The 12,146-nt window shown below is 40.5% G+C and overlaps 2 protein-coding genes across 3 annotated transcripts; one reads left to right on the forward strand and one right to left on the reverse strand.

Annotated features, from left to right (window-relative positions):
• Positions 1 to 1,271: 1,271 nt before the first annotated feature.
• LOC128880884 (solute carrier family 35 member E1 homolog) lies at positions 1,272 to 5,173 on the forward strand. Its single transcript, XM_054131422.1, has 4 exons — positions 1,272 to 1,327; positions 1,435 to 1,778; positions 2,541 to 2,749; positions 2,846 to 5,173. The coding sequence occupies exons 2-4, from the start codon at positions 1,451 to 1,453 to the stop codon at positions 3,344 to 3,346; spliced, it is 1,038 nt and encodes a 345-aa protein (XP_053987397.1). The 5' UTR covers positions 1,272 to 1,327; positions 1,435 to 1,450; the 3' UTR covers positions 3,347 to 5,173.
• On the reverse strand, positions 5,098 to 9,018 carry LOC128880883 (glutamate receptor-interacting protein 1). 2 transcript variants are annotated; one of them, XM_054131421.1, is made up of 5 exons: positions 8,297 to 9,018; positions 7,244 to 7,767; positions 6,851 to 7,170; positions 6,087 to 6,296; positions 5,098 to 5,529 (listed from the first exon to the last, which is right to left on the reverse strand). In XM_054131421.1, the coding sequence occupies exons 1-5, from the start codon at positions 8,814 to 8,816 to the stop codon at positions 5,211 to 5,213; spliced, it is 1,893 nt and encodes a 630-aa protein (XP_053987396.1). In that variant the 5' UTR covers positions 8,817 to 9,018; the 3' UTR covers positions 5,098 to 5,210. The 2 variants fall into 2 exon arrangements, with proteins under 2 accessions (XP_053987396.1, XP_053987395.1); XM_054131420.1 differs by having other exon boundaries at positions 6,087 to 6,308.
• Between the last annotated feature and the right edge of the window lie 3,128 nt (positions 9,019 to 12,146).

Consider the following 12,146-nt stretch of genomic DNA (forward strand, 5'->3'; position numbering starts at 1 on the left):
TTTTAAATACTACATTTTGAGCATTACTACACAACCTTTTCTTGTGTTTTTGTTATATGTCGAATAAAGAAACATTAAATTATATGTCAGTATATAGGTATCAGTCATTTAATACGATTTTCATAATAGATCGAACTGAACGCGTATTATTTCGACCCCGTAAGGTGCTTGAAAAGGTTCTCGACCCTACAGAAATTAAATAAAAAATAAGAATATGCATTGTAATAACACAATGCGAAGTTTTACTACGAAATACATATAGAAGAATTAAGTAAATTTTAATACAAGAATATAAACAGTTTTCATGTAAACAATTTTTTGTCTCCCAAAGTAAAGTCCAACTGTTTTATTTAACCAACATAACCCAACAGATGGCAAAGGCAGCGATAGAAATAGAAATGCATTGCTCACAAATCCATTCTGTGAGCAAGTTTTAGTACCAGTGGCTCCATCAGTGGGAAAACGTTTAAGTTTGTGGGCAAAACAGTTCCCACTGTTGCTGCTAGATGGCGCCCACCGATATATTTTTATTAATTGTTTTTTACTTTTCATAAATATATGATCAATATGATTCTTTGCTTGTAACACTACGATATATCGGTTAATATATCAAATTTACCACTTTTATGAATAGTTTAATGCAGAAATAATTATTAATTCTTTAGTGGCGCCATCGGTGGGAAAACGACCAAGTTTGTGGGTGAAAATAGCCACACGTTACCACAGTATCTCTAAGATGACGCCACCGGTACATTTTAATAATTAATCTTTAATTTTCATAAATGTATAATTAATACAATTCTTTGCTTTATAACTCCATAATACATTTGTTAACATGTCACTGCTCCATAGTTTTAATACTGTTTACAGTATCTCTTACATTCATTTGTATATCTGTTGGGGTCCATTGGCTCCCCTATAGTTGCATATTCGCATACTACAGCTCCCGAGGGCACTGGTACTAAAAGTATAAGTACAGTTGAGTGACTGGCTGCTACCAGGTTGTTACGTTTACTAACCAAAATTTTCTAAACTTACCCACTCACAAAACGCTTAGTGATCAGTGCATGTCTGTTGAATCATAAACTATCTAAAAAAAAAAAATAACAATTATTAACCGCGCCGTGACCGAAATCGAGATATTTGTCGTCTCAGGGAACGCGAAAGTAACGGAAATCGTTTTGGCAGTTTTCGTTTAAAATATCCGCCACGTGTCCACCGTGTGGTGTTGCGCAAGAGGGAAGGGATGAGGGTTGTACTGGGGAGGGAGAAAGAAATGCCAAGGCGGTTTGCGAGTATCAATCGCGGCTGTGATCTTTAATAGCGAGTAAGTAACCAGTTTCATCGAGTATAGGACCGGGACTGGCGAGTATCAACGACCTGTAGTGCACGCGTATGGAGTGAAAGAGGCGAGTGACTTAAATATTTTTAAAGGCTCGTTCGCGCAATCATGGACGATCGCCGTAACAGCCGGGAAGTGGCCACTGTGTTGTTTCTTTGCTTGCTGTGGTATGGGATATCGAGTAGCAGCAATGTGGTGGGCAAGATGCTGCTCTCGGAGTTTCCCTATCCGATGACAGTGACCATGGTTCAGTTAACCTCGATCACCATCTACTCCGGACCATTTTTCAACCTATGGGGCGTACGAAAGTATTCGTCAGATATCTCATGGGGTTATTATTTGCGGCTGATCGTGCCCCTTGCGTTGGGTAAATTCGTGGCGAATGTGTTCAGCCACGTCAGCATCTGGAAGGTTCCCGTTTCGTATGCTCATACTGGTATGAAACAATACTATTTCAACAGTCACGTGTACGCACGCCTCTATCTTAAGCTTAGAATAAAATCCTACGACCTTCGTCGAGCGTTGACGTTTCTGTCTGTCATTTACTCACTTGCGATAACGATCATCGGATAACGTGGCTGGCTGGTTGCTTTTGTTTATTTAATCGACTAGTGAAATACTTAATTCGATATGTGTTGTCATGCTTGTTATTTGGACAGTTTAGTATATTTTATTATAGTCTATACAAGCATTCGAATAACATTCTAGCGAAATACTTAATTTGACATATGTTGTCATGCTTGTTATTATATAAAATATACAGTTTAGTATATTTTATTATAGTCTATACAAGCATTCAAATGACATTCTAGCAAAATTAAATTTATTTCAGAAGACAAATATGGTTTACAAAACTTTGTTATATAAACAAGAAAAAGTGCATATTATTTTAATTTATACCTTGCATATGATTATCGATACTGTATATATAATATGGCTCTCCTCCAGCACCATATGTAAATTTGCAAAAAGAACTCTGAAAAGAATTGTCAATATTTATGTTCACATATAGACTACGTGAACATAACTATAGATTAAAATTTTACTCATCTTTGCTTTCAACCATAACTGTTGCTTGTATTAAATGAAATGTTAGAGTGTTTTTTTGGGAGAATTATCTTTGGCTTTGCACATTTCAATCATATTTCATCCGATTTACAAGGCTTCATATGGTAACTGAAGTTTGGCTCTGTCCCAGTGAAGGCTACAATGCCCTTCTTCACTGTATTCCTGTCAAGAATAATAATGAGGGAGAAGCAGACCTGGAGCGTGTACCTTAGTCTAGTTCCAATCGTCGTAGGTGTAGCTGTTGCTACTTTGACGGAGCTTAGTTTCAACATGATTGGTCTATTGAGTGCCTTAGCGTCAACCATGGCATTCTCTTTGCAAAACATTTACTCTAAGAAGGTAGTGATACTTGTATGGTAGTAATATCGTTATCGATGTAGCTAATAATGTACTTAATCGTAATAGTTACTTACAACTAGATGTTGTCGCTTTTAGGTGCTGCACGACACAGGAATACATCATTTGAGGCTTCTACATGTTTTGGGCCGTTTAGCATTGATTCTCTTCCTTCCTATATGGTTGATATACGATTTGAGGCTGTTGATATATAGCGGGTCCGCGGAATTGAGCTCCTATATATTAGGCCTGCTGTTCTTGGATGGTATATTGAACTGGTTTCAAAATATCATCGCGTTCTCTGTACTTTCCATTGTTACCCCTTTAACTTATGCAGTGGCCAGTGCGAGTAAACGTATATTTGTGATTGGAGTGACGTTACTTGTGCTTGGAAATCCAGTGACATGGTTAAATATATTTGGAATGGCACTGGCCATTTGCGGGGTGTTGTGCTATAACAAGGCCAAGTATGATCAGCGAAGAGAGAAAGAGACTCAAACAGCGCTTCCGAAGTATTACGATAAGAATCGTAATGGTACCAGTGGTTCCTTTATGGTAAATGGATGGGTCAATAAGAAAGAGCAATCGTTTGCTGTCTAGTCCGAGTTAAATTTGTTTCGTATTGACAAGTTCACATGAGTTTTCTTTTTTATCACAACGTGATGTTACAGTCATGGTGATGTAACTGTGGGTTATTTATATTAAGCATAGAAAAGGGATGTAATACCTTGACTAGAACATTGCGGTATGTTGCATGAAATCTGCAGATCAAAACTCATATGATGACAAAAGTATTTATTTATAGAATGTATCCTAACATGTGTAACTTTCTGCAGTGATGGATTGGTCCCAATACAAGTTTACAGATGTTAAGTTATAGAATTTTATAATTTCTAAATATTCTCGATGTTTTATCGAATTCGTTGGCAATCTTCTTCTACACGTTGCTGAAGCATTTACACATTGGTATCGCCTTACAATAAAAAATCCAACAAAACAGGCATACTAGACAATAAATTATGTACATTCTATTCAACTGCTAGAAAATCGTTCGTCAAAAAAGTAATTCAAAGTAATGGATCTTTGACTTCTTAGTATGTTTATAAATATGAACCCTTTACATTTTTAATATACCCCCAATTTATTACTGAAGCGAGTTTCACATTTTAGGCTATATTCTGTATATATATTTTAATAATATTAATTATTGTGCACAAAAGTGAAATTCGCCTATTTTACGATTTCTGTTTTGTACTATGTAGTTTAAGGATTGTTTTGTACAATTCTCCGTTGACGTTATTTTATGCTTCTCCGAAACTAGACCTGCTGGCAAGGTGGGACACTGTTTAATTTGAAATCGTTACCGTTTATAGCTGATTGCTGGGTCAATTAGCGTCGGAAACGATCAGTTGCTGATTCGACATTCCGGTTACTCCGATAACAAAGGCGAATAATAGATAAATCGAATTTCAATCGTCGCGTTGTTTAAACACGTATATCAAATGTCGAGTGGCATTCGCATAGTATTCATTAGGTATTGCATTATAACTTTCGCAGCTGTTAACCCGCTAGTATAAAACAAAATCACTTTGGGTGGCTAGCGGTTGGAATTTCGCGAAGCTATTCGCTCAGGTTATCACGAGAGAATACGATACTTTAACTCTCTATGAAAGGAATATTTTCTTTGCCATATTCTTAGGATTTTCAATGACCCCGATCGACGATTGGAACACCTATTCGTTCTAGCGATCAATACTTTTTCCATAGACCACGTTAATACGTTGAGCGCCACGTCACTCATATGTGGGTGACAAGGATTTTCACTAAGTAATGAAATACATTAATGTGTTAAGGGGGTCAAATAAAATACAAAATAGTGTTAAGGGGTGGCACTCGTGTGGAAATCAACTACCAGTAATTTTCTAGATAAAAATTTGAAAATAAGTATTCTTATATAGCTTTCGAATTAACACTAAACCTACTACGACGTTGGCAAGTTTAGTGTTAAATGGTTTAAAATTGAATTTGAAGTCTACAGCCTTATTTATTCAACTCCTTTAATTCGACTCCTTTTCGTTTGTAAAAAAAAAAAAGTTAAAATTAGGATAACTTTATTCTTGAAGAAGTTATTTTAATTTTTATAGGAGCCCGCAGTCTACATATAAGAATACCTATTTTTAAATTTTCATCTACAAAATTGCTAGCTGACTTCCACATGACACCCTTAATTTACATTTTAGAAACATCAGATTGTTTTATAGAGGGTTAATGAACGCGCGTTCGTCGATGTCCTACAGGCGTGAACTCGTGTGTGGTGTGCGTGGATTGTGTGCAGGAGAAGATGTTCTAGCTAAAAGCAATCTATACATTTATTTTTATAAATAAAATACAGGTGTGTACAAAAATATACTAGATACGTTCACCGGTCGTTTCGACTCGTTTACTGTTATTGTAATTACCTTTCCTATAGAGTTTTAATGATGTTAGTGGGAGACACTGGTCTAGCTATGGTCAGATCTAAACGTGGACCAGCCGCAGCGATTAGTGGAACAGCCAGACAACAGTCGCAGTCTTCCGTGCTGGCTTCGTTTACTCGAAGAATCCTGTCGTAAGGTCGCAGAACACCGTCGCAAGGACCACCTGGTCGCAGACGATTTATGTAGACTCCTCTTTCATATAGACCGTCCGACACTGAAAATCCAAAGTCCTCGTACACTGGGTCCTTGTGCAGCGACACATGGACGATCTGCTGAGGTCTATCCGAATTGTTGCGTTCCTGTGGACTAAAACATGACAGGAATAGGATTAATTAAAAATATTCAAAGGAGGATATTTTACGTTATATTCTATAAATTTAAATTGTCCTCTTGGATTTTTGGACGTAGCGAACTGTTAGACTTTCTGAGACATATTTCTATCTTAGAAACTCTCTTTTAAAATTTCATTAATTGTCAATCTTTTGAATCGTAATTAATTATTTCTAATAAAATTAATTGCCAACAAACTATGATAAAGTAAGAACACATTAGCGCAACGAATGATGCTATAATAGGAATGCTATAATATTACCACGGTAGAAGTTTTCGAAAATGATGTAATTAACTCGTAATCAAACTGGCAGCCCTTATAATTAAACAAATTCTTCAGGAGGGTAGTCTATTCGTAATAATACAAATAGAAAATAAAAATAGATGAATAAATCAGGATGACTCGAGCTCAAGAGTATAACATTAATACTTCTGTATTCGTCCTACAACTCCAAGTTCGATCATCTCGAAGACTTGAAGCTTATTTTAACATCATCCTAAAATGATTGCATAAGACTGTATCTTGTTTTTACCCAGGAAAAGGTGGCATAGGTAGATCCAGTTGGCCACTGTCCACCGAAGCAGTATCCCAAAGTCTCAAAATTTCTGGACCCGCTCCACTGTTTTCTCCCAACTCGCCCCAAGAATCCACTGCGCTATCCACGCTTGGAAGACTTTCCCTCGCTGGTCGCAGAATTCCAGAAGGATACTGCTGAGTCGTGTTGCTTCCTATACTGGAGTCCCTGCAATAATCTCTATAAAATCTGATATTCCTAAAGCGCTTTTCATTTTCTTATTTTTATATCAATCGACTTTTCAATATTTGTACTGCATTCGATCACGGTGTTATTCTAACATTGTTTTCGGGGCTGTTGGCTTGAATTCATCAAAAGAAATATTTAGGTCGTCCTAAAAGTTCGCGCCATTTATACTTCAATTTCTCAAATTAATATGTGCAACATACTCTTAAGTGTCACAGTGAAAAGATAATCTGTCTCATTTCACGATAGTTCCTCACCTCTCTCATATAGTCATTATACCGTTACTAGAAAATTTCTGTGGTTTTTTTATTAAATTTCGACACAGTCTTCGGCACGAACTTATGGGACGACCTAATAGAACATAGAATACACCGGGTAACTACACGCAGAAGTTAACTTCAGCCTAAAATACACTAATGTCAAAAGTTCTCTTCTAAGCTGTAGACTTCTAAATAGGCCAGTAGTTGGAGCGTTAACAAGGAACACCTTGAAATGTACGAATACTCGTTTGAAAGACTATGTAGGCTCCCAGTTACCTAGTCTCTGAGACAGGGTCTGGTTTTCTGACGGTTAAAGCAACAACAGAGCCTCCAGGTCGGTGTAACAACTGCGCGGCTTGTCTCAGGTCCCCTGGATCCAGTTTTTGTCCGTCTATCGCCAGTAGTCTATCTCCAGGTGCCAAGCTGCCCGTTCTGTAAGCTAGCGATCCCTTACGGACTTCTGTGATGACGAGATCTTCGTTCACCGTCAAACCCACGTCTGGTTGACCGCCTACGGGTCTCGCCACTCGCACAGTGAACACTCCGGAGCTGGGTACGACTGGTCCACCGACCTTGTACTCCGTTACCAGTTCGAGCTGTCGCAAAACCACGAGTTTTAGCTTTTTTTTTTTTTACTTAGAAACACTGACAAAAGAAACTGATGCTCACCACTTGCGAGGTCTCCAGTATACTACTGACTTCCGTTTGCTGCAATTCTCTCAAGATTCTACGATTGATCGCCAACACTTTGTCGCCAGGCAGAAGAACTCCGCTGCGTTCAGCAGGGCCACCAGCCTCCAGTAGGCTCACAGCGTAGCTCAGACGATCCTCCGAAGGCTTCAGGGCCAAACCGAATCCCTTGTGATCGGGCCTCAACACCACAGTCAGGCTCTCCTTCGTCTGAAGCGTTTGACTGGAGCTCTGTTGCGCCTGTGGCTGCGCTCTTCTCTTCGCCGTCCTCTGAGAGGCACTCGGTTGCCTGGGCAGTATCTGCAGCCTGGCTATGCGAGAGTTGTCAAAGTTATTCCTGAGCAACTTGGCTGCTGCCACAGCGTCCTGGACAGGTGTTTCGTCGACAGCCAGTAGCTTGTCCCCTGGCTGCAGAGCTCCGCAACGATCTGCTGTGCTCGCGGGTCGAAGACTCTCGATGTACACTCCGTTTGGCGTCTCTCTGACCGTTAACCCCAGTTCTCCTGGAATCACATCGTATCGTTGCTGGAATTACATCGTCGTGCTATTACACAAATTATTCTTGTGTATTATCAGATCGTGTACTATCGTATCATGAATTCGTCTTCATTGTCTAAGCCCATTCATTCTCTGACAGTCCGTTACAGATCTAACTGGCGATATTTACACAGACTGGTGGAGTTCGTTGGTTTACAGTTCCGGGAGCTCTATAAGCTTTGGAGCTCGGTAATTAGAGAACAAAAATAGAACCTTAACCCTTTGCGCTCAGTTCATGGAAACTCGCGCACCGATGCTGCTAAACTAGCGAGGATCGAGTATTTGTAAACAGTTCAAATTTCATCTGTAAATTTATATTTACCGTAAAGAATGTTTGTTAACTCTACGAGTCTTTTGTATTTGTGGGTATATCGTTATTTACAAGGAATACACGCAACGTGGTAATATAGCTAAAAGTATCATAAATGACATCGTTTCCAAAACGTTCACGTTGCGTGTATTCCTTGTAAATCTTCCATGATTATTTCAGATTACCCGAAAGTCCTCGTTCGATCTGCACCAGGAGGGGTCCAGAGGTGGCTGCTCTGGCTTCCTCCATGTTGGCAACGTCGTATTCGATGGTCAAGGAAGCAACCGGCGCGTCCGAGCTCCTCCTGAGTGCTCTCTGAGCCTCTGCCAGAGTCAGTCCTCTGAGTTCGGTCTCGTCCACGGCTAGTAGTCGGTCACCAGGCCTGACCCTTCCCTCTTTCGCAGCTGGACCATCGGATTTCACCCCGGTAACGACCAATGCCCTCGAGACTCCTCCTCTGAGAGTGACACCGAGGCTACCGCCTTCGCGTTCGACTCTGACCTGCGCGACCTTCGAGGACACGCTCGAAGGAGCCGAGACAGGCCCATCTTGATCGTCCAGCAACAGGAAGCTATGCGGATGATAGAGCTGCGCGGAGATCTCGTCAGCCCTCGCCGAATCGGAACTCGCGGACGTGGCCACGCTTCCTGGCCTGGCGCGGTTTTTGTGCGAGCGCATGGTCGCCAGTCTCAACGAGCTGAACATCCTCGACCTTCTCCTTCCTGGCTACACTAACGGCAACTGCTGATACCTTCGCTGGAGATCACGGTTCGCATCGCTAAGGGATTTATCGATGCATCTATCGAGCGCAATAGTCGAGCTTACAGGTTTGTAGCACTCTTTAAGACATATGAACTTGAACTTAAAGGATAATTTGTAAATAACGAAGGATTTGTATAGTTTCAGGTAAAGTTCGAGTTCACGGCACAAAGTGAAACTTACAGGCTTGTTTTGGAGCACACTTTAAGATATATGAACTTGTACATATTTAAGGCATTTGTCTGTAATAAAGGATTCGTATGGTTTCAAGTTACGTTTCTCGAGTTCACGGCACAAACTGAAGCTTACAGGCTCGGAGCACTCTTTCAAACATATGAACTTGTACTTGAACTTGAACTTAAGGTATTTAAGGTCTGTGATAAAGGATTCGTATAGTTTCAGGCCAAGTCTCTGAACCTCGCCGCATAAACTGAACCAAGAAAAGAAGATTCTCAATCCCTTCGACCTTACGCTAGAATTAAGAGGAGAGTAGTTCTCTGTACGATCCTCATTCCTGAGTAATTACAGCAAGAATCTCGAAGATTCGGAAAAACGAGAATTCGTCCTATCTGTTGGCAAACACGACACACTCCAAGTCACTGTTTTAGAAGCACACTTCCACCGACGCACGGGGATATCTAATTCGGCTCCGTTAGGTGTTCGTCGCTTAGTCGCGACACCGTTGGAGTTTGACACCGACCGACCGAGTCTCATCTGCGTTTATTTTCGAATGTCGAATTTTTCCACTGGAAGGGATCCCGACAACTCTGTCCCACGGTTTATTTCAAGAGGAAACGTATCTCGACGGAGACTCGCGTCGAGTTTGCGGACTTTTTGCTCGCGCGGAGTATCGTTAGCCATCCGAAACGGACGGAGCATTAGACACACGAGGCGGATGAACTCTTTTCACCAGCGGAAGCAGCACACTGAGCACGCACCAGACTCGGAAGCTCGAAACCGCGATTCTAAGTTGGTTTCGTTTTGCTCGCGGGGTAAACAGTCGCGTTGCGTCTTTGTTCGGCGATTCGAAGCGAGCAACAGCTCTTGCCGGACGAATACTCGTTGGAACTGAGCGCGGAGTACTGTAACGAGTGGCGATGCCTACTCAAAAATAACTCGCCAATATAGGGCCGCATCCTCGTGCAGACGCGAACGTCTATTTATACCGACGTGACCCTCGCGACGGACACGTCGCAGATACGGCCCTGCAGGCGCCCCGCGTTTCTTGCACCCTCGAATGTCTGCACTTCTCGTTAAAAAGCTTGCGAGGCGGGTGCAAGGGCCTCGGGGTCACCGATTTAGGTGAAACTACCATACTGGTAGATTTTGTCTAATGCGATACGCTACCAGCCGTTAATTTAAATACACCACCGCACTCGTAACTTTTTCGAGGAAAGACGAACGCGAGGGATGTCTGGATTCACTCGTATCGTATCGGCAGACGACAGGTTTTCATAAATTTATAGGAAATTTGTGCGAGAAATTAAAATGCATGCAAAATGGAGACAGTGTACAAGAAAAAAAACAATTAGTCTAAAGTTCATCTAATTAATTTAAATAAACAAAACCGTATATCGAAAAAAGATATCCACAATCATACGTCGTAACTATATTGCGGATGTTTATGGAAATTCGTATTATTACAGATTTAGGTAGACTTGAGATTTAAATGAAAGCACGTCTCATTTTCTAGACGGTATAATATGTATATTATTGTTGATATTTTATATATTTCTGCATTTCTGCACATTCTCACAGACAAAACTACATTTTAATGTAGCGATGAAACTTCGATAGCATCCAAAATAGCATCGATTTCTATCTTTATGATACTATATTTTCGTAAAAAGAATAACAAGATCTACCAACATGGAAAGTTTCAAGTAAATCGGTGACCCAAAGGCCTCGCACTCTTCCTATTAGACCCTGTCCATCCGTGCGTGCGTGGTCGCACGCTCGACTCGCTTAATTTAACGAACCAAAGAGGATCAGGAGAAGAGGATCCTTCTTTATTTTTAGTCGCAAATATCGTCGACGTCGAAGCGTTGAACTGCAACGCGGAATCGTCGATCAGTCGATGTTATTATTTAAAATGTTTGAATACACAGTCGAATCTGGTTAATTGGGATCTCAAGGGATGGCATGTTTAGTCTCGCTCGAAGAGGTACCTCATTTAACTGGTTCTTCACTTATTTTGGTCCAAGAAGTGTTTGTCTTACTTACTTAGCCTTACTCACTTAGAGATTCGAAAGACGAGCGTCTTATTTAGACAGATCAAGAAACAATGTACTAATCTAGTATAAAGAGGTTCTAGCAGCGATCGCGTCAGTTATAGACGTTACAGATTATTATATCATTTGCATCAAAGTTATCGAACAGACGTAGATTTTACACGAAAAAAAAAAAAATATACATGTCGAATTGAGTAACCACCTCCTTTTCGAAGTCGGTTAAAAAACGTTACGAATTGGTATGCCGTTAGGCTATATTCCTTCCAAGGATTAAAAAAGCATTAAAATGGTGGGTGGAAGAGAGCGCCGTACGCGAATGAAAGGTCAAAGGATTAAGAACGATAAAAGGTGGATTTCTACGAAGCGGAGATCGAATCAGTCGGCGCGTAGGGGATCGCGGTGGAAGCGAGGAAACGAAGCAGCTAAACAGCTTGAAATTGAAACGAGGAAAGATTTAAAGAGGAGAGGGAAACCGTAGGAGAAGAGGTGGCAAAAACTGAGGAGTTAAGAGGATCGGTCAATGGACCCTGAATCCGCGTTCCCTTGCCCCCGACTTCGTTTACCGGATGGCAGAAGTAGATTGCTCGTTTGTCGGCGTTAACTCCTTCGCTGTCGGCTCGTGTTATATCGCATATGTATTTGAACGATTCTCTCAAATATCCGTTCAACACGAATTTTTAAGATTGAAAATCTTTTTATTTTCGAACAGTCGAAATTCATGTCACGTTATATGGTGAAAAATGCTGCGAGACGATGAAATGGGTGGGTAGTAACAGAATAAATATGTATGTATGTATGTATAAAAGTGTAATTTTTAAAATGTACAGTGTAAAGTGTGAAATGTAAAGTGTAAAGTGAGAATACATTTAGATTAGCAGGAATATAATTAGTTTTCAGAAAAATTCATTTGTATAAATTATGTATTAACATTGATATATTTTTATTCCAAAATGTTAGTCAATTTTCACAACAATTCCTATATTTAAACAACATTTGTTTATGCGAAGAGGTGGCACGTTTGCGCCTTCGGACAGGCAACCGGTCC

Source organism: Hylaeus volcanicus, chromosome 8, assembly GCF_026283585.1.
Source record: "Hylaeus volcanicus isolate JK05 chromosome 8, UHH_iyHylVolc1.0_haploid, whole genome shotgun sequence".
Lineage (NCBI taxonomy): Eukaryota > Metazoa > Arthropoda > Insecta > Hymenoptera > Colletidae > Hylaeus > Hylaeus volcanicus.